The 22,249-nt window shown below is 27.4% G+C and overlaps 4 protein-coding genes across 5 annotated transcripts; 2 read left to right on the top strand and 2 right to left on the bottom strand.

The window, feature by feature from the left end:
- Positions 1-985: 985 nt before the first annotated feature.
- LOC123260007 (organic cation transporter protein-like) lies at positions 986-8,400 on the bottom strand. The gene is made up of 9 exons (XM_044720902.1): positions 8,101-8,400; positions 6,357-6,643; positions 4,748-4,851; positions 4,371-4,525; positions 3,795-3,963; positions 3,353-3,693; positions 2,247-2,554; positions 2,023-2,162; positions 986-1,944 (listed from the first exon to the last, which is right to left on the bottom strand). Exons 1-9 carry the CDS (start codon positions 8,120-8,122, stop codon positions 1,908-1,910), a joined length of 1,563 nt encoding a protein of 520 aa, XP_044576837.1. The 5' UTR covers positions 8,123-8,400; the 3' UTR covers positions 986-1,907.
- LOC123260004 (WD repeat and HMG-box DNA-binding protein 1) lies at positions 8,171-13,699 on the bottom strand. 2 transcript variants are annotated; one of them, XM_044720894.1, is made up of 5 exons: positions 13,444-13,699; positions 10,692-13,369; positions 10,178-10,546; positions 9,193-9,429; positions 8,171-8,428 (listed from the first exon to the last, which is right to left on the bottom strand). In XM_044720894.1, exons 1-3 carry the CDS (start codon positions 13,518-13,520, stop codon positions 10,479-10,481), a joined length of 2,823 nt encoding a protein of 940 aa, XP_044576829.1. In that variant the 5' UTR covers positions 13,521-13,699; the 3' UTR covers positions 8,171-8,428; positions 9,193-9,429; positions 10,178-10,478. The 2 variants fall into 2 exon arrangements, with proteins under 2 accessions (XP_044576829.1, XP_044576830.1); XM_044720895.1 differs by having other exon boundaries at positions 10,389-10,546.
- A 1,144-nt stretch (positions 13,700-14,843) lies between these two features.
- Positions 14,844-17,921, top strand: LOC123260003 (alkaline ceramidase). Its single transcript, XM_044720893.1, has 4 exons — positions 14,844-15,232; positions 15,841-15,997; positions 16,260-16,497; positions 17,503-17,921. The coding sequence occupies exons 1-4, from the start codon at positions 15,140-15,142 to the stop codon at positions 17,822-17,824; spliced, it is 810 nt and encodes a 269-aa protein (XP_044576828.1). The 5' UTR covers positions 14,844-15,139; the 3' UTR covers positions 17,825-17,921.
- A 2,176-nt stretch (positions 17,922-20,097) lies between these two features.
- LOC123260002 (nuclear envelope phosphatase-regulatory subunit 1) lies at positions 20,098-21,965 on the top strand. Its single transcript, XM_044720892.1, has 4 exons — positions 20,098-20,442; positions 20,498-20,569; positions 20,644-20,778; positions 21,722-21,965. Exons 1-4 carry the CDS (start codon positions 20,415-20,417, stop codon positions 21,877-21,879), a joined length of 393 nt encoding a protein of 130 aa, XP_044576827.1. The 5' UTR covers positions 20,098-20,414; the 3' UTR covers positions 21,880-21,965.
- The last annotated feature ends 284 nt before the right edge of the window (positions 21,966-22,249 follow it).

The raw sequence follows: 22,249 nt of genomic DNA, 5'->3' as shown, positions 1-22,249 counted from the left end.
GTAGATCTAAATTCAAGCCAACGGATGGACATTCCATCTTCAATATTGGTCGAGAGACATATTCTCTTTAAATAATTTCGATGAGGATCCACCGAACTTGAATACTAGTGAAGCTGAAAGCTTTTGTGGTATCTGTTCGAGTTATAAAGATGTTAATTAAATGAAAGAAATGAAAGAAAGTAAATGAGATGTTATCAGGGAGATCCAGGTTCGATTCCTGGCTTGGCAACCAACCCCATTTATTTTTTCAAAGTTTGTCTTTGCTCTCATTTACTTTCTTTCATTTCTTTCATTTAATTAACATCTTTATAACTCGAACAGATACCACAAAAGCTTTCAGCTTCACTAGTATTCAAGTTCGGTGGATCCTCATCGAAATTATGTAAAGAGAGAATATGTCTCTCGACCAATATTGAAGATGGAATGTCCATCCGTTGGCTTGAATTTAGATCTACTATTCACTTGACCGCTAGGCGCTAAAACTTTAATTTATATGTTATATTTTATATTTTATTAATTTAATAATTGACAATTTTATCTTATTTTAACAATTGTGAGATGATACTAGAAACAGAAGAAATTATAAGTCGTATGAATGCCGAGATTATTATACATGAATTTAACAGTTGATGTTTGTAATTGAGGTAATTTAATCAGTGTATTTAAATTAGTTTAATTTGATTTGTTAATTAAATTATTACTAATTGCTAATGTCTTTATATATAATTAAATTATAATTATTATTACTGTCTGTTGTAGTACCTGAGAAAGCTGCGAAAGTGGCGAAACGTTGTATGAAAATTAAATAAACACCAAATATTAAATATCCTTAAAACAAGAACCGATTGAATGTATTATGAACCACGGATAAGAACGCGAATAATATTAATAAAAAATATTCATTTATTTGTTGATTTACTCTAGTATTAACAAAAGAAGCTATTACCTACTAATAATATAAATTAAAATAATGAATTCAAGATCATTAACAAGTTAAATTAATTTAATAATAGAAAAAGTACATCAACATTAAATAAAAGGCTTGATTAGAAAAGTAGCGCAGTGAAATATGGAAATCAAGCGTCTGGAGAACAAACGGTGTCGCAAGTACTTATACTCTAAATCTACCAATTGATCTATCGGGGTCGAACAACGTAATACGACACCATAAAGTGAAACTAAAACAAAACTCGCGTTAATTGTCTATTACTATAAATTATAATTTAGCCAACTTAAATACAAGTAACAATTTTAATAATAATAATGATAACCTAAGCGGAAATTTCTTGATGCTGATTCAGCCGCCAATAAATAACAGAAAGGCATGTAATAATTTCTCTTGATAAGTTAATTACCCATGCAACTCAATTTAATGAGCTATTAAAAATTTTTTTTTTTAATTATCAATTATTTTACTGGTAATATAATAATTAATAATTAATAATCAACAACATCGCTTTTATCGTGATCTAAGCGTATATTTTGACACACAAACAACAGGATACATTTAGATTCAAGTGCCGTTTTTAAAATATTAAAATAATTATATAATATTATAAATAATAATAAGAATAAGCATTGATAAAAAAATATAAAAATAAAAACTCGACAATTTTATAAAGTCGAAATTTGAAAATAAATCACTGAGGTAGAAGCTTATAAGCTTTTTTTTTTTTTAATTATTAATGCAGTCATGGATACACTTTTAATGTAGTAATGAATTATCGAAACGATATTAATTTATTTTAATAAATCTAAAGGAAAAATATAAATTATTTAACTTTTAATTTTTAACTTAAAGATAAATATTATTTAAATAAAAGTAACATATATTTAAGATGAATGATAACTTTGCGATGGAAATGATTTAATTTAAGACAATCTATGCTTTAGAATTAAAAATTAATTTAGCTTACAGTCTCGAGGGGAGTTGTATTATTTTTTCTGAAAAAAAAAAAAAAATTAAATTAATTATGATAAAAATTTTATTTAAAGATAAATCAATTGTAGTATAATAATTACTTTTTGAAATTTTCACCATCTTCAATCGTCTCTGGCAGCTTACAATCCATTGTTTCCGGCAAGAAATAACAAAGACCAGCTCCTATAATGGGACCAATTCCGAAAATTACTGGAATTATCCACTCGGGTATTTCATCGCCCTAAAAATAAAATTAATATTTAGTTCAATTTAATTTTTAATGATGGACTATAAACATATTATTTTATTGAAATGAATACTGTACAGCGACAATCAAAAATGGCGCGACGATGCTGCCGAATCTCGAGGCAACACTGCAAGCTCCAAACCCAATGTTTCTTACTACTGTTGGAAACAGTTCTCCAGTGTACAAGTAAATTGTTGGGAAGCTGACAGTCATTGCGGTGATACCGATTGTTACTAAGATCAGTTTCATTGTGTAATAATGGTAAAGTGGAACGATTAACAATAAACTTATTCCTCCTACGACGTTTGAGGTGATTAGAATTTTTATTCGTGATACTCGTTGGATTAGTATGTAGACTAGTAATAATCCTGGCAGTTGGAAAGCAGCTGGAATCATAGAATTAAAAAATTAATATTCAAAAATTTTTTATGTTTAAGAATTAAAAAAAAATCATTAATGAGTTCTATTATTAGTAAAGTTAATAAATCATGTTACAGATGACATAATATTGATAAAAAAATTTTTTTTGGAATTTAAGTAATTATGATTTAAAAGTATAAGATAAAAAAAAATTTTTATCATAATTAGGTAAATAACTGGGTAGTTATTGACACTTGCAATTTTATTTTAATTAAAAAAAACAAATCAACTCTAATAAATTAATAAATATAATTTTTTAATTATAAATTTTAACAAAATTGTTTTTTTTTTAGAACATTTAATTTTTTTAATTAGAATAAAATTGCAAGTGTCAAACAACTAGGCCAAGGTCAATAACTGGGTCTTTTACCTAATTTTGATAAAAACTTTTTTTTAGTCTTATATTTTAAAATCATAATTACTTTGATTAAAAAAAAAAATTTTTTTATCAATATTATGTCATCTGTATTATGATTTATTAACTTCACTTATGAAAAATCAAAATTGAAAAACATTTTTTTCTAAGTATGAAAATAATCCAAATTTAGAAAAAAAAAATTTTTTTCAAGTATGTTAAAAATTCAAATTTTTAAAGAATTTTTTTTTGTAAGTATTAAAAAAATTCAAATTTTGAAAAAAAAATTTTTTTTTGTAGTATCATATTCTACTCTTAATACATTATTACATTAATTAAAAATATTTTAATAAATGACTATTTCTTTACCATTTAATTAAAAAAAAAAAATTAATATTAATATTAATACCTGAAACAGCGAGATTGCTCAATACATTTCCTCCTACATGACCAAGATAATGTCCAAGACCAAAGAAACCCAGGCCACAGACAAGCCAATTAATAACGATGCACACCGTTTTTATCCTCATGTTAGGTGTACGCACTAAATCAATCATGTTGTAGGTTCTTTGTTCACCATCAACTGCTACGTTGGTGTTATCTCTATTCAATAAATTTTCATGAGCTTCTATCGCAGCGGTTACTTTTTCTTCAGGAATATTGTTTCTCTGAGCTGCTTTCATTAATACTTTGCGTGCCTGCTTAACTTTTCCGACAGCTAACAACCATCTTGGAGACTCAGGAATCAACCTACATTAACATTATTAAGTAATTTACTATTTTAAAAAAAATGTTTATTACCTTAATCAAATTCATCACGCAATTATTAAAGTAATAAACAAATAAATTACCAGTAGTAGGATAACAGCAAGAACGGCGGAATTGATATTGTCAGCCAGTAACCGTCCCATGTGCCAGTTAAGTATGAAAATAGTGGGATGCATAAAAACCCTAGTAGAAATGGAATGTGGAAGAGGATTGAAATTCTTGACCGCCATTCTATCCCAACTATTTCCATAACTGAAATTTATTTCATATTTTATTTATATATTTTTATTTATTAAGTACCAGAAAAAAGTCCATGATTAGATTCTGATCTTATATAAATTTTTTTTTGTTTTTTGTTTTTGTAATTATTTTTGTAATTTTATATTTACAATTTCTATCTTTTTAATAAGACTACTTCTAATGGGATAATATAAAAATATAATTTATAGATAATTTATTTTTAATTCAGCACAAATTCCTGTTTTTTTTTTTTTTTTCTCAAGAGTAGTTTCAGTAGACTATTAGGCATAAAATAAAACTTGTAAAATATTGCTCATATATGTTAATATGATCATCAAACATGAAAATTTTCCCCATAATATTTAATTCATACTGTATACAGTAAATATAAACTGATGAAATTTGTAGATAAAACTTACCAACGACAAAACTAATGAGCATAGTACCGCCAGTAGCGATGGCGGAAATGAATTTAAAGAACAAAAACAATTCATACATCGGCATGAAGACACTTATAATTCCTGTTACTGCTTGGACAACCACCGCTATCATCAAAGGAATTTTCCGGCCGACCCTACATTTAAAGATAAATTATAGTATTAACTATTGTATATTAATATTAATGTGTTTTATTGATATGAATTAATTTCATTGAATTTATCAATGAAATTTTTAAATCTCCAGAGATCATCTCAGGTCAATGTATTATATTGTTTTTAACTTACATTTTTATTATTTCATTAGTTATCTTTCTGTTATTGATTGATATTTTTATGGTAATGATAAATTGACTTACTTATCAGCAATTATTCCAAACCCCATGTTGCCAAGAAGAATACCAAATTGTGTCAATGGTTGGGCTAAGCTTAGAAGGAGTTTACGACTGCACACCAAGTCCCACTGAAAATTATTATTTTTATTTGATAAATTTGTATTTTTCATGTTCATAATTATTAAGAATCACAGGTCTTAAAATTGAACAAAAACCATCAAAACTGTTTTTGTGATAAATTACCACATTTATAATTGTTTAAACATTTATTAATTTTTAATATTATTAATTATTGGATCTAATTTAATTTATTTACAATGAAAATAAAAATATTTACTTAGCAATCCGATTTTGATATTATTATTACTTTTTTATATCTTGGAATTTTTGTGACATTTAATGTCAATTTTTTATAGTTTGTAAATATTTATAATTGTAAAGTTTAGTGTTTAAATTTTTTCTGATAATAATTTATAGGTTGTTATGATATTGTATTTTTATATGATACTGAAATTGAGAGACATTTTATTATTTTTTTAATTTTTATTACAATTGAATTGTAATGAAAAAAATTAAGTAGAAATATTCCACGTAAAAATTAAAAAAAAATTATAAGTGCGAATTTTCAGAAATAATTTTTTTTATTATAATTTATTTAATAGAAAAAATTTGAAAATTATATAATTATTTAATTATTTCACACATTTTTATTTTAGTAATTACAAAAGTCTTAAGGGGAATAGTCACTGTGAAATTTGAAAAAAAAAAATTTTTTTTTTATTAAATCAACAGTTTATACATTCAAAAATATGTATCTTGAGTTTTATATGAAAATTCCGAATATTTTTCGAGTTATAGTCATTTTTGTGATAGCGTGTTAAATAACCATTGCACGCGCGGCGCTCCGACAAAAACGCGTTTTTCTTGAAACTACTTTTTTTGAATTGGTGGAAACTGTAATTTACATAAATATGAACCGATTTCCAACTTTTTTTTCCCGTATTCATCTATTCAGCAGCTATCGTTGCACGTATGGGATTTTTAAAATTTTGATTTAAAAAATTTTTTAGGGCTGTTGGAATCCAAAAAAATGAAAAAAAAATTTTTAATATGTCGTCATTTTTTTTTAAATCCAAATTTTCAAAATCCCCTATGTGGAACGATAACCACATGCACGCAGATTACAACGCAGTTTGTTTTTTTTTGTTTTAGATAATCCGTTTTTTAATTAGAGGTTCCACTGTGGTGGGGGAAATTTTTTTGGTGCTCCACAAAAATGTTTATAAGTTATAACTTTGTAACAACATGATATTTTTTAATCTAAATTTAGGAGAATGATCTTCAATGTATACTTTACAAAACAAAAAAACCCGACCCTCAAATTCCTGAATTATCCTAAATCAAAAAAATTTCCGAAAATCGCCTATTTTTTCGATCCTCACAGTGGCTATCCCCCTTAAAAGAGACGAAAGTTGTAGAGCAATAAAAAATTGATCATTAAAAATAACAATAGTTTTCGTCCTGTGAATGTTAAGGTCTGTAATTCTTACTGAGGATTTTTTTTTTATTCTTAATTAATGCATAAAATTATCTAAGTAAAGGATATATTTATCTTGTATTGAAGAAAAATTACCTGAGAGATGATAGTAGACTTAAAGACACTGTTATCATATTTAAACTTGTCACATTCGACAGTCATACTCTCATTGACCTGAACCTTGCAGGCCTTCAGCATAGAAGCGCTGGTATTGAATGACGGCGGTGATACACACGTGAAATCTTGTCCAGGTGCGAGAACAGCTATTGAAAGCTGATGCCAAGCTGCGGGAAAGTTTATGAGAGAAATCGCAACTGTTATGATTATCTGCCAACGTCCCATTATTCCCATCGCATCTTGAATGGGATCCAGGGGTTTGTAATCTGAAAAAATAAATAAATTAATAAATAAAAAACATTATTAGAAATTTTGTTTTTAGTACTCTTAAAAATTTATTTATTCTATTTGTTTTTATTTATCTAAATAATCTAACGTTATCATTATCATAAAATTTTTTAAAAAGCTGATGTAATTTTTTGATATATTTCACTTGTTATTTTTAAAATAATTTATTATCAATAAAAATATATTTTATGTTGTTAATTTTTATTTAATATCTAATTACATTAAAAACCCGTCAATACTTTATCGTTTAATTATACCGGCAATTAGTTGGCCTTCTTTATATACTTAATAACAAGGAAAATTTTATTTTAACAAATATTTTTATTATTTTGACGTTTCAAGTGAACATAATAATTATTATTTAATTAATTAATTAATTATAATTATTGTAAAAAATATTTATTGTTAGAACAAACAGTAAATAAATTATTAGCATGAGTAAGAAGGACAAATAAAATTTATGTTATTACAAAATAATTATCCAACGTATGAAAAATGATAAAAGTAAAAAGGAATTTTTTAATCAGCAAAATAATATACAAACTATCATATCTGATCCACGTGCAGGAAAATAATGATGATTAATAAAATTACAATTATATTAATATTTTTGAAATAAATTAATAAGTATAAATGGAGAATAACGTTTTGAATGAAAAAAAAAATCAAAATTAATTTATCACATACTATGAAAATTAAGTTAGCCGACATCTCAAAATTTTAAAAATTTTTTTTATTGAAAAAATTATACCAAAAAAAAAAAAAATTTTCATTTGTAAAAAACTTGAAAAATTGTACGTGCAATTTTTAAAAAATAATTTTTGTTCTTATTTAATTAATGAAAAAAAAAATCTAAAAATTAAAAACGTCGGCTAACTTTAGTATTATGCATATATTGAATAATTTTGTAACAATTAAATTATGGCAAAAAAAAATTAGAAAAAAAAATTGACAAAAGTTTGAAAAAATAAAAAATGCAATTTTTTAAAATAATTTTTTGGAAAAAATTTTTTTGTTAACAAAAATTTAAAAATTGTAAAGTGACTACTAACTTCAATGTCATGAAAAAAAAAAAAAAAAACAGTAGCAAAATTTATCACTTCACATAAAATAAAAAAACAAAAATAAACTACTTTAACTGGTATGAATAACAAGGAAGCGATAACATATCGTTTGAAAAAGATACTATTGTTCAGAGAACAATTATTTGAAAAAACTTGATAGAAATGAATGACCAGCAAGTGTATTTAAATATTACACATGAGTTGACGGGTTACTGACGCAACCGAAGCCGAACGCGTGGCTTTAAAATTAGCGCTCCTATATATTTATAAATAAAAATAAATTTGCAGTAAAGCTCAATTAAAAGTGCTAAAATATTTTGATGTTACTTTATTGATTAATAAAAAATTATAAATATTTAATTAATACTCACCGGTTTTTGGAGTGTCCGTCATGGTGTTTGTTTTAATAATTTATATTAATTTAACAATTAGATTTTTTTAATCTAATTTAAATTAACAAATGAAGTTTACAGAAGTTGAAGCAGGAAAAACAAGTTGTACTTGTTGATAAAAAAAAAACCACTCTGTTTTTTTGTATACACCTTGTGGGTAAGGCGCACAGACACAGTGTTACCTGTGCAACGGATACCGGCGAACTAACGGCAAGACAAAATGAAGAATGCAGCCAAAGCCGCTTACTTTCCTCCTTCGTCGCTCCTCTAGCCCTTCCGGGTTTAAGTTATCGGATACACTACTCTACTGTACAAATCCCACACGTGAACGAACTTATATTCAATTTGGTGGTATTATTATCATTATTTACTCACTTACTCGTGTCTGTATCAGTATATTATTCTTCTAAATATTTATTGTTTGGAGTAAGTGAGATGTTTGTTTTATTTTGAAATTTTCAATTCAGACTGATAATTTTTTACAATAAATTAAATGATTTTTTTTTTATATCAAAAATGATTTTTTGTGAAAAAAAAAAAATTATTCAATGACGTGTTTTAATTTTTTTTTTTAATTTTTAAAAACTTAATTTGATTTTTAAAAATTGAGATAAATTTTTACTTAAAAAAAAATTATACCAATTTTTGCTCAAAAGAAAAATTATTTATTAATGTGATTTAATTTTTTTTTTCTAGAATCGAATATTTAAAAATTTAATTTGATTAAAAAAAAATTTAGAGCAATTTTTAAGTAAAAATAAAAATTATTTACTAAAATGTTTCAATGTTTTTTTTTTTAATTTTAACAAAAAATTTGATTCAAAAACTAAATTATTTAATTAAAAAAAAAAAAAAAAAAAAATAGAGCACTTTTTGCTCCACAAAACCAGGTAGATTAAAAAACCTCTTGGTTTTAATACCAAAAAAAAAAAATTGGTTTAAAAATAGTAGATTAATATACTTTCAATTGCTATAATTAAAAGTAGTCCATTATTATTTAATGTTAATAGATGAAACTCCTAAAAATTCTAAAATTAACTTGAATGGATAATTAAGATTAAGATGAAATACCAAAAATAAAATAAATAATAAAGTTCACGGTAAAACCTAAACTATTTAAAATAAAAATAAAAATTTAAAAGCCAGACACAATAGATAGACACAATACGAGAACCGTGTTTCTCGAGCTACTAAGAACGATAGGATAAATATGAGAAATATATATAAGAAGTGACGAGTCGCACAGCCGGTTTGTGGGGGATAAAATATAGAAATTCTTCAGTTGAGACTATGGTTCTGCATGCAAGCCTGAAAAATAGACTACATTATTCTTTTATGCTATGGCATTCATATTTATATTACAACTCCCATTATATTATTATCCCCTTTTTTTTCAACTGCCAATTAAATTATAGTTCTCGAGGGCCACGCTATCGATTGTAGTAATTCCGTCAATTATCAATACAAATTAAGACCGGCAATTGATACCATCAACATCACTTGTCAACTTTTATTTTTGTCACACTTTTTTTGTTATCAATGAACTCGATTATGAAATTTGAATTTCGGCTTATTATCGTAAATACTAGAACGTGCTATTTGAATTTGATTGGATCAGTCGTAACTATTTTATCAGTTTCACAGATTAAAATGATAAAAAAAAAAAATAAACAAATTTTAGAATTATCATAACGACCTTGTACTCAGAGTGATTATTTTTTTTATTAATTTTATTTATCGAAAAAATTTTTGTCAACAAAAAAAAATAAAAATGTTTTATTAATATGAATAAAATTCTTTCTAAAAAAAATTCATTTATTTTCAGGGTCTTATCCGTTATCACAGCAGGACCTTTAATAAAAATTTTATTAACAATTGATGAAATTCCTTAATAACAGTAACTATTTTCTAAACATTTAATTAATTAATTAATTCTTTGACAAAAATTTTTAAATTTTTTTGATAAATAAAATTTTTAAAAAATTTTCATATCAAATAAAATAAAAGTCTGCAATCAAGCAAAAGCTCTTTCAATGAAATATAATGAATTATTTACCATGTAGTTACTTTATATTCCCCTAAATAGAAGGATTTCAAGTAACATTACCAACTCCCTCGAGAGTTTATTTTACTCCTTACTCTCATTTATCCTCCTATCATGCTCTACTGACGTACAATAGTCGCCGATGATTCTGAGAGAGCAAACTAAACGGTCTAGGTACGAGTAAAAGCGTAAACGCAGACTTAGACTGTTGCTTTACTTCTACCTTACAAATAAACGAGCCATTCAATCGACTTCATCAACTATCAAGACCAAGATTCAACACTCCCGTAACTAGGTCACCAAGTGCTTCAGTTTAAGAAAAACACGTATTTCTCTTTCTCCGATCGATTTTTCTACTCAACTCCCCGCTCATTAAACTAACTGCAATAAATAATCAAATTAATTCATCCAATTATTCTTATAAATATTTATTACGTACAGTCTCTTAAAAATATATATCTACCAATAAAATAAAATAAAATAAAAATAATTAATCACTTATCACGTAAAAAATTCAACAAATTACCAGTCGACTTTTTCGCCTGGCTATCATTTTCAGGACTCGACAATTTTCTTTTTTTACTATCACTATCTTCAACCCCATTAGACTGCGAGTCATTTTCTTCTTTGTACCTCTTGAGCCCAATCTTGGACAACTCGGTGCCACTCAAATTAGGAAACTCATTCTCCAAATCAGCCTTATTCCTCTCATACCACTTAACAAAACTTTCCTTCTTGCCCAAACTTTTCTTCGCTGTTTTAACCACCGGAGTAACAGGTGTCTTAGGAGCTTTTTCCGGCAGACTATTCAACCCATCCAGCCCTTTGACTCCCGGAGAGTTAGTTTTCTTCAAAAACGGATTCTTCTTCTTCAAACTGAACGGAGAAGGACGAATAACAATGTCCTGAGTCGGCCTAGAAATCGGCGTAAGGATAATATCTTCCTGAGTGTCTTTCACTCCAGTCTCATCCATACCCGCAAAAATATCTTCCTCTTCCTCAACGACATCTCCATTCCTACCAGCCATCTGCTTTCTATTCTTCTCCTCAGCAATCGCCTGCAACTTCTTAGCCAGTGCCATTTTACCAGACCTGGTCGCGTACTTTACCGCCAGTTCAATGACACTCAGCTCCGCAGTATTCTGGCACAAATCCACTACCCGGAACTCAGTATTAGCTTCACAGAAAAATGCAATCAGCGTAAAGAGAGCCGTAGTATCTTCACTGGAATTAACACCAATCTGCCAAATATTCGCCTCCTTCTTAGTTTTTTCCGTATCTGGATCACAGAGCGGGACCTTCAAGTCCACCTCGATGACATTGGGCCTTGGAGTAGTCGGCGGGTAACGACTACCCTTGCACAAGATACACCTGATCAATTTCTCCCTCTCGCTAACACCCACAATAAAGTAATGATCCATTTTACCTTTCTGATATTTATCAGTATCAGCAGCAACACGCCATAAATTCGACTGCTTATTAAATATCCTGATAACTCCATCAGCATCCATCACCACCGGAGACGCAGCGTCGGACAGCCCGAGCCACATCAGCTCTGAGCCTGGAGTCAAGGGCAAATTTATTTCCCTGCTCTTCAAACCCGAGCCACGAACTTGGATCCAGAGCAACGACATAAACTGGTCCTTGAACCCAGAAGCCTTGTGACAAGCAACTACCAACTGGTTGCCTACCGCATTCATCGTTATTACAGGTCCGGGCAATGCAATTATTTCTCTCTGGACTCCACTTACTAAAAAGAGCCTCAAATTTCCTTTAGAAGTCGCCAAGGCAACAAAAGTGCTACCAGCAGCTACACAAACAGACTCTTCATCTTCCGGCAAGTCTGCAGACCACTCTTTGTTCCCAGAGCCCCATCCTTGCAGAGAAATCACCACCAACTTACTGGGAGTCCCATCATTAGACGGACAGCTCATCGCTAGAGCTTCACAGGACAGAGAAGCTATCGTGTGCTTCAGATAGTTGCGTACGTTCATCCCGTGGTGGACTGAAGCGTCATGGAACTCAACATCGATGCTCGAGTCCTCGGAATCCTCACTCGTGTAGCACTTGACGATTCCTACATCGTTCCAGACCATGAAGCGGGATAGTAAGTGGACTGGCGTTGATCCTGGCTGGAACGGCTCCTGCATGTTTACTTCAGCGACTGCTTTTGAAGGTCTTGCTGAAGACACACTGGAGACACTCTTCTGGTCGTCATCTACGGTAGCTTTGATTTTGTTCAGCGATATTACATTTTCATCATCATCATCATCGTCATCTTTGTCTAGACCTAATTCAGCGTAGATGTCGTCGTTGTCATTGTCCAGGTCTGTTCCAGCGATAGAAGCAGTTTCTCCGTCCTCTAGAGTTACGTCGACGCAGCCCAGCTGGCCAAGACTGTCACAAAAAGCAAGCTCCGAAGGTTTCTTTAAATTCCAAACCAGGGAAGTTATTTTAGCGGACTGTGAATGCTCCACATAGCCGATTACTGAAGAATTTTCAGTGCTCCAGACGACGATCTCGCCGACGATCGAGCAAGCTGCTATTCTCGTCCCACACTCGGAAGATTTGCAAATGTTGATCTCGGTTTTAAGTGTCGGACATTTAAAACGGTTCGTTTCTCTCCAGGAGTTCCTCTCGACGAAGACGATGTCTTTCTGGTGAGGATACGCGAGCCAGCTACCGTCCTTGGCGTTAAATGAAGGAGTGCAGTGGGCCTTGGCGGTGAAAAAAGAGTTGCACTTGGGGACGACGTTGCTCCAGGTGTGAACGGATTTTTTTTCTTTTATGCTCCAGACTTTTATAGACCCGTCGGCGCTGGAGGAAGACACAAACTCTTCGAGGGGGTCGAGGGTCAGACCGAGGATCGGAGCCTCGTGGCCGGTCAGCTCGACGCTGCTGTTCGTCTCGATGTTTGTTACCTGGATGCGCATGTCACAGGCTCCTGAAACGATTAAATTACTCTTCCGAGATGTGATGAGTGATGATACTGTCGCAGTGAATCGCGTGAGAATGCCCTCGCGGTCCAGATTCGGGTGAGTCAGGATCTGGACGGAGTTGTTGTCATTCCCGACGTATATTTTACTCTTTTTTGACACACAAGCTGTCGCTTGCTCGGCTACGCACACAGCTGACGGGTCGTCGTCCATCAGGTCTAGCCAGAATCTTACGTCTCCATCTCCACCGCATGTTACTAGGCCACCTCTAGAGTTTTAATTTTAATAATTAATTAATTAATAAATATAATAATTGTTTAGAATATATATTATTGTAGTTACCTTTCACCGTCGAAATAACAAACGTCAGTGTGCCCTTCAGGGTGGGCATAACGCATCGGTCTTATTTTCAAAGGCATTTTTGATTGTTTTTTAATAACTTTGTTGATTTAATACAATACTATTATGGTTATTTTATTAGTTATTTAGTGAAGAAATAGTTTAATAGTTAATACTTTGGATTTATTTATATACACCGCTAAATTGTGAAAAGTTTTTGCGGACACTCACGTGGAGAATGGTGACTTAATAACACTTGACAACAACAATCGCCATATTGTATTTATTTGGCGGGAATTTTTGGCGGTATACCGAACTATTGATAAAATCGCAGCCAAACTTATCGATGGTAAGCAAATTATAATTATGACGTGAAAATTTGAAATTGTTAAATCGTAAAAAATTTTTATGAATAAATGAAAATGTTTGCGATGATTTATTTGAAAATTTTTTTGAATCATAAAATAACATCGATAATGAAAATTTAAATATAAATTGATAATTTATTTTTTGTTTATAATTTAACAAAAAATAATATTTAATTGATTATAATTCTGAAATGTATATGACATTAAAGAGTAGGCATTTTTTTTTAATTTCTACATGTCTAGTCAATAAACTAGGTTTAAAAAATTGTTTTAAAAAAATTGCATTTAAAATTTTTTATAGCTTTTAAAAATTGAATTTTTTTAATAAATTTTTCTTGCTGTAATTTAACACTGATAGCCACAGTTTCAGACCAACCAAGTTGGTGTCAGATAGTTGCCACCAACTTAGCGACAACTTGCGGTCAACTTCCGAATTTGTAACTGTTGGCGTCAAGTTGGCTACAAGTTTCTGAGAAAAACAAGACCAATCTACTGCCGCAATATGTCGCCAAATTTCTTGAGAATCTTGTCGTCAACGTGGTGCGAAAGAGTTTCGAAAGCAATTTTTGCCGACAACTTGGTGAACAAGTTGACACCAACCGAGTTACTTTCCAAGAGTTGCCGCCAAGTTGGTGACAAGTTGCGGCAGTAGATTGACAGAAAGTTGCGGCCAACTTGGCTATCAGGGGATATACAGATACATGGAGTGATCATATACTGGTACGTGATCATCTATTGGGGCTTTTACCTTATGTCTCTCAATTTTAGTATCATAAATTTTTAAATATCTGGTAAATTAATTTTCATGAAATTTGTAGGTCATTTATTTTAAACTGTTATTTAAAAATTTCATATTTTTATTTTATTATTATAAAAATAAAAATTAAATAATAAAATTACTGTACTGAACGAAGATCAAGATCCAAGTGACATCTACTAAGGCAAATAAAAACAAAAGACCTACATAGCCAATTTGAAAATACGCATGTGCAAATTAATCCCTTTCTCTTTTTACATTCATTTTAATTCGATCTTTCCTTTGACAATGGAAACATCTAGAGTCTATCTATATGTCGGTGCTCCTACATCTACATCAGCAGATTCAGACTCCTGCCACTGTGAAATGTTTTGACACAATGAAGTAAACAAAGCGCTCGCAAGTGGGTGGTTGAAATATTCTTTCTTGACAGTTAAAATCAACAATCGGATTTCATTGTTTGCTGTTGTTTTTTTATTTAAATAAAAACACTAAAGTCTTTTATACAATTGACACTTGACATTAGCCGTCAGTTATTATTTTATATGATTAATAAAGACAACACTTAGCAATAATGTGGGAACCTTTTGAACCAGGAAGTTCACCAGTTGATTGGTGTGAAGGAAATTATAAAATTTCTCCAAGTATTGCTGAGTTTATGAATACAGTTTGTATATTTTTGATAAATTTATTAAAACTTAAACTAAAACTACCAAAAAATTTGACAATTTTTTTTTCTAACAAAAAAACTTTTAATGAAAATTAAATTAACTGACATCGGAAAATTTTATAATTTTTTTATTGAAAAAAATTATTTTAAAAAATTTTGACACGTAGAAAATTTTAAACATTTTAAGTGCAATTTTAAAAAAATATTTTTTTACTCATAATTTTTATTGATTTAAAAAATCAAAAATTTTTAAATGTCTGCTAATTTAAGTATAATAAATTTTTAATATTCACATTCTTTTACTGAAATCAGCAGACATTTAAAATTTTTTTGATTTTTTTTTTTTTCATCAATTAAATTAGTATTGAAACAATATTTTTTAAAAATTCATCTTATAGTTTTTTAAATTTACATGTAATTTTTTTTTTAAATAATTTATTTATTTAAAAATCTTAAAAATTGTCAAATGTCTGCTAATTTTATTTTCATTTTTAAAATAATAATTAAAAAATTAAAATACTATCAAATATTTTCTAACTTAAGAATTGTTAATTTTTATTTAAATTATTTATTAATAAAATTTTATTAATTTATTCACTTTTTAGTTCAGCAATGTTGTATTTCTATTACTTCCGCCAATACTGATGCATTTATTCAAAGACTACGGAAGATTCGTGAATCCAGCGATACATATTATCTGGTTTTTGTTGATGATAGTTGGAATAAGTAGTGCGTACTTCCACGCGACATTGTCATTGATAGGTAAGAAATTTTTTTAACTCAATTTAATAATTGATTTCGTGTTGGATAAATATGAACAAAAACATGACTCATGCCCGAAAGAATTCCTTTGTTGATTTTAATCGGTCATTAGTAAGCAGCCTTGTTATTTATCTTTTAGCCAGTGTTTTATCGGAAGCGAATATAAAGATGACTATTAATGTATTTTAGATTTTTATATATTTATTTTATGTGGTACGTGATTTGGGTATTATAAGTTAATTTCATTGTGTATGTTTTTTAGGGCAACTGTTAGACGAGTTAGCGATACTATGGGTTTACATGACTGGACTTTGTATATTTTTCCCACGAAGATATTTGCCAAATATATTTCGCAACAACAGGAAATTGTTTTCAATGTTCATCGTGCTGCCGACATTAATAGCAACAGGTTTATCAGTCGTGCATCCGGCAATAAATGCATTTGCTTTAATGTGTTTAGCGATTCCTGCATTTGGATTTATGATTCTTGAGCTCAAAAAGTAATTTTTAATTTAAGTAAAAAATTAAAAAAATTAATAATTCTAAAAAAGTATTTTTAAATTTAATCATACTTAATTTAACAGACATCTGTCAATTTTTTGATTTTTATGGCAACTAAATTATTATGAAAAAATTTGATATTTATTTACAAGTGGAGTCAACCCATGCTGGGCCATGTTAAATTTTTTTTTTCTTATCAAATTGATCAATTTTTTTTTTTAAATTGTTCGTTTTTTATGTACTTTAAAAAAAAGTATATCAAAAAAAGATAAAATAGAAATTTTATACAAAAACATGAAAGCCAATTTTTTTCCAACTTTTAAAGGCAAAAAAGTTAATTATCGAAATCTTTATTTTTTCTTTTCACGACTTTTTTATCATAAATGTGCCGTAAAGACAAGCAGCCGTGTAAAAAAAATTGTCGCTATTACTTAGAGAAAAAATATTGTAAAAAATGCTTTTATGACAATTTCATGATATTTTAATGACAATTTTATAATATTTTTATGAAAATTTTAGGATACTTTTATGACAATTCCTAAAATTGTCATAAAAATATCATGAAATTGTGATAAAAGTATTTTTTACAATATTTTTTCTCTAAGTAATAGCGACAATATTTTTTTATAATCTAAATTTCATTTCGGTTTGGTGTTATAAATTTGTCCTAAATTATGTTACGTTTAGGATCCTAAGCTTATAACTCTTTTAGGACAAGTTTTTTTTTTTTATACGGGAGAATCAAAAAAATATTTTTTATAGCCTAAAATGTAGTTGACCGCGTAAATAATAAGTAAAAATTTTAATGAAAAAAAAATTCCATAATTAGAAATTTAAAAAAATTACGAGTAGCAATTTTTTAAAAATATTTTTTCTTACAATCAATTTTTAATAAAAATAAAAAATTGTCAGATGTTTGCTGATTTCAGTATTATTTTTACTTCAATTAATTTAATTGTTATACTTAATATTGAATGTATGATTTAATTTTAATTTTTTGAAAGGACAAAATCCATGCGAGTATACAGGCTTGGCGTAAGATGTGGAGCAGTATGGATCCTAGCTGTCGTCTGTTGGCTCAATGATCGTCTATTCTGTGACACATGGATGAATCTAAATTTCCCATATCTACATGCTCTCTGGCATTTGTTAATTTTCATAGCAAGTTACACGGCAACTGTTTTGTTCGCTTACTTCTCAGTAAAAGACGAACGTCCTCAGCAATCACCCGTGCTAAAATACTGGCCAAGAAATGATTTTGAGCTTGGTATTCCTTATGTAACAATCAAATGCTACGTCAGAATCGATAATAATACCAATATATAATTTATCAGTAATATAACAAATCGATATTCTAAATAACTTGTAATTTGTAGCTTTGAGGTTTAATTATAATTTTAATCTGTGATAATTTGTAATTGTCTTTAAAGTTTAAACAATAGATATTTATATTCATTTTTAAATGAAAAAAATTACAATATAAGTGATTAAGATAAATATGAATATTTATAGTATTTATTGGTTAAAAAACCAATTTAATTATAAAAATAAAACTTTTGTGATAAATTATTGTTTTATTAAACATTTAAATAGTTATAGAAAATTTTTTTGATGTTAACGTTTAGAGAAGACAATAAATTAATTTATAGATCAATTAATTTGGCTGATAGTAATTACAGTAACATTTTATATATTTTTTTTTAAATAATTTCTTGATGTAAAATAATAAAGTTGATGATATTGAACTCAGCAGAAATCTGAAAGTTTTTTTTTTAATTTGTAGAATAAATCATTTATGAAAAAAAAAAATATATTTCTTTAAATTCGCATTCATATTTTTTTTTTATTTTTGCATGTCAATTTTTTTTTTAATTTATTTAATAATAATTGAATTTTCATAAAAATCTAAAAAATTTTAAGATGTCTGTTGATTACAGGATCATAAAAAGTCGTATATGTTTATTATTTTTGTATCAGAAATTATGAAAAAATAATGGTACTGAAATTACCATAAATCTGTCAATTTTTCGAATTTTTCTAACTAAATTATTATAAAAAAATTCTGCATCGAAAAATTGAAAAAAAAATGATAAATGCCAATTTTTAATAAAATAAATTTTTTTTTAATCATTGATTTGTCATAAAAATTAAAAAAAAAATTGATTTCAGTATCACAAAAAATGAAAATCAATTTAGCAGATATTTGATAATTTTAAGAATTTTTTAACAAGTAAATTATGGTAAAAAATAATTAGAAAAAAAAATTGACATGTAGAAATTAAAAAAAATAAAAAATGCAATTTTTTATGAATAGTTTTTTGGAACAAATTTATTTGTTAAAAAAAAATTAAGAAATAGTCAAGTGACTGCTAATTTCAATATCATTCACAAAAAATCTTAATTTACCTCGAGTTTATTTAACATTACTAAATAAATGATAGAAGTGTCTCCATAAGTGTCTTATATTCACGTGGCGTGGATTTAAGGAAGTATAGGACGTACATTCCGTTCACTGAGTTTAATTTCACAATGCATTTATATAGCTATACTATAGTACGTGACTTGAGAAGGATTCATTTTGTTCGAGACTGTACTTTCAGAAAACTTAACAAGTTTTTACTAGTGATTTAATGACAACTAGCTTACCGAAATAATCTTTTATGAATTAAATAACTATATTATTATCAAATAATTGATGATTTATTTTAAATTTGAATAAAATAATAAGTTTTTTAATTTTTAATATTTTTTAAAAAGTTTGGCAACGCAATAAATTTTATCGCGGTTGCGCATGCGTTGACTGCTCTATTCGTTTTTGTGATGTGTACGTGTGTATTATGTTTACAAGTAATGCTGCTAAAAATATTGAAATATTAAAGCATTAAAATATTTATTATTTAATTATGTTATGTTTTATAATAAATAATAACAATTTTATAATACTTTTCTTGGCCTATTTGATATTTCTTTTAACCTATTTCATTGAAGCTTTAAATTTCCCGCGTGACCCACCATTTGCGACGTTGCCGTCAACATAACCCACATTTGCTATGGCTGACTATTTTTTTTAAATTTAGATTTTTCAAACTCGATTATTTTTATAACTAAGTACCCTCAACTTAATTTTATTTTTTCAATAATTTTCGCAAATTTTTTTTTTTTACAATGAGTTTTTTAAAGCTTTCTCATTATTTTTTCATTATGAAATTTATTAAAACAAGAGTAGGTGTGAGATCTGGTATGTCATTACTATGTTAAATGACCTATTTTTAATCTTTTTTTATGAATAAACTATGAACCCTAGGCCTCTGAAATTTTAACACAACACGTAATAAATACATTTCTTTCGATCCTTAAAATTTTAAATTGATCTCATTATTTCGACTTAATACCTATACCTCATTAAGGCCCTTATACTTACGCGGCATGGATTTATCAGGACTTTTTTACGTATGAATAGACATGTCCATAAATAATAAAAAAATTTGAGTTTTTGAATTTTTGACATAATTGAAATAATAGAAAAAAATTAAAAAATCTTGTAATAAAGTGTTAGTGTCATCTACCAGTAAAGCATAGTATTAAAATAATAAACTAGCGACACGAGATAATGTTTGGGGTTATGAAAATTATATTAACTAATACTCATATATTTATAATAAATGAGATTAATTCTATTATTTTTTAAGTTAATAAATTTTTACAATAAATATTTATCACTCACCAAATCATCGAATTTAAAATTTTTAATTTGACAAATTGTCAGTTTGTTTATTTATTTATTTATCTTCCCGGTGTAAATATAGTGCTCATAAAAGTCTATTTTGATTACAACTTTAATAAATAATAAATTTCTGATAGTTACAATAGTTATAAATAGAATATAATTAATCTGTGAAGTTAAATTTAAATAAACATGTCACTTGACCAGACCGTCTGTGAAGGTAAATTTAGCGATCCTTAAAAATGTGTACTATTAATTGAAAATCATTTTTTTAGATCTCAAAGCTTTTGAAAGGAGACTTACCGAAGTAATTGCTAGTTTACAACCTTCAACGCTGAGATGGAGAAGTAAATTTTATTTTTTTTTTTATTTAATTCATGGATAGTTAATTAATAAATACTAATTATTTTCAATTTTTCAGTACTTTTAGGTTTTATTTCAATTTGTACAGCAGTAGGAGCATGGCATTGGTTAACAGATCCAAATACATCAGCAGTATCGTTTACACAAAGTCTTTATAATCATCCTATTTTTGCATTAGCTAGTATTTTATTAGGTAATTATATTTTATGATACTGAAATTGAAAAATATCTATCAATTTTTTTAGATATTTATAAGAACTAAATTGTCATGAAAAATTTTAATTAAAAAATTCTACATCTAGATATTTTAAAAAAATTACAAGTGAAAATTAAAAAAAAAAAAAAATTTTTTTTTACGATTAATATTTTATAAAAATTAAAAAAATTGTCAGATTTCTGCTGATTTAAGTATCATTACATTTTTCAATTTTTATATTTGTTAATTTTAAAATTTAAAGTATGAATTTTTTTTTATTTTTTTCAAAAATAAATATTAAGTAGTACTCAGTTATTGATACTGACCGAGTTGTTTGACTTTTATTCTAATTAAAAAAAATTTTATTCTAATTAAAAAAAAAATGTTCTCAAAAAAAAAAAAATTATCTTGAAATTTATAATTAAAAAATTATATTTATTAGAGTTGATTTGATTTTTTTTTTTTTTAATTAAAATAAAATTGCAAGTGTCAATAACTGGGTCTTTTACCTTAGAGTAATTTAATTAATAATTGATAAGTTTATTTTAATCAAGAAAATTTTTTTTTTTATGAATAAAACAATAAGGATGAAATTGAGATATCGACAGTCTAATTAGCAATTAGTATAATTCCTTATTTTTTAATATTTTGATGTAGTAATAGTCGAATAATAAATTATTTGAATAATTCTAACCAAAATATTATACCCCTATTAAATATTAAATGGATTTTTAAAGTGATAATGAATTTTCAACTAATTGTATTTTCGTACAAATGGAAGATTCTCTAAAATGGAGTTAGACAATTTGCTAATTAGAACGTTGATATTTTTGAGTAGCCTTATAATAATATTTTTGAAAATAATAAATATTGATCAATGATAATTTTATAAATAAATTTTTATTTTATTTTATTTTTTTTTTTTTTTTTTTTTTTTCAGTAATATTATTCATGCTTGGTGTCCACGGACGTGTGATAGCACCAAGTATAATAACACAACGAGCGCGTAGTGTTTTGCGTGATTTTAATATGAGCTGCGACGACACTGGAAAACTCATCCTGAAACCAACTCGACCACTGCATCCACACGAAACTTGAGAATTAATAAACAACACAGTAGTTAATTTATCATCTTTAAATTTACCACAAATAAATCATGACGTTATGCAAATGGTTGATTAACAATTAAATTAAATATATATATTTATTTTTTTAATTTAGCCATTTTATGCACACATTTAAAAACAGCTCGAGTCATTAATTTTATTTAAATTCATTTAATTGAATTCAAAATTTAGCACCATGTCTTCCTGATATTTTTTTTTTTATTTATTTACTCTGTTATTTATAAATAACAATTGAAAATCAACGACTTTGTAAAAGTTAATAAAATATCTTAGATTTTAAATTACTTAAATAAATTAGATAAGTAAATTTTATAATTTTTTATTTACCATTTAAAGAATTC

This window comes from Cotesia glomerata, linkage group LG2, assembly GCF_020080835.1.
Source record: "Cotesia glomerata isolate CgM1 linkage group LG2, MPM_Cglom_v2.3, whole genome shotgun sequence".
NCBI lineage: Eukaryota > Metazoa > Arthropoda > Insecta > Hymenoptera > Braconidae > Cotesia > Cotesia glomerata.
This window is presented reverse-complemented; position numbering and strand designations above follow the sequence as displayed.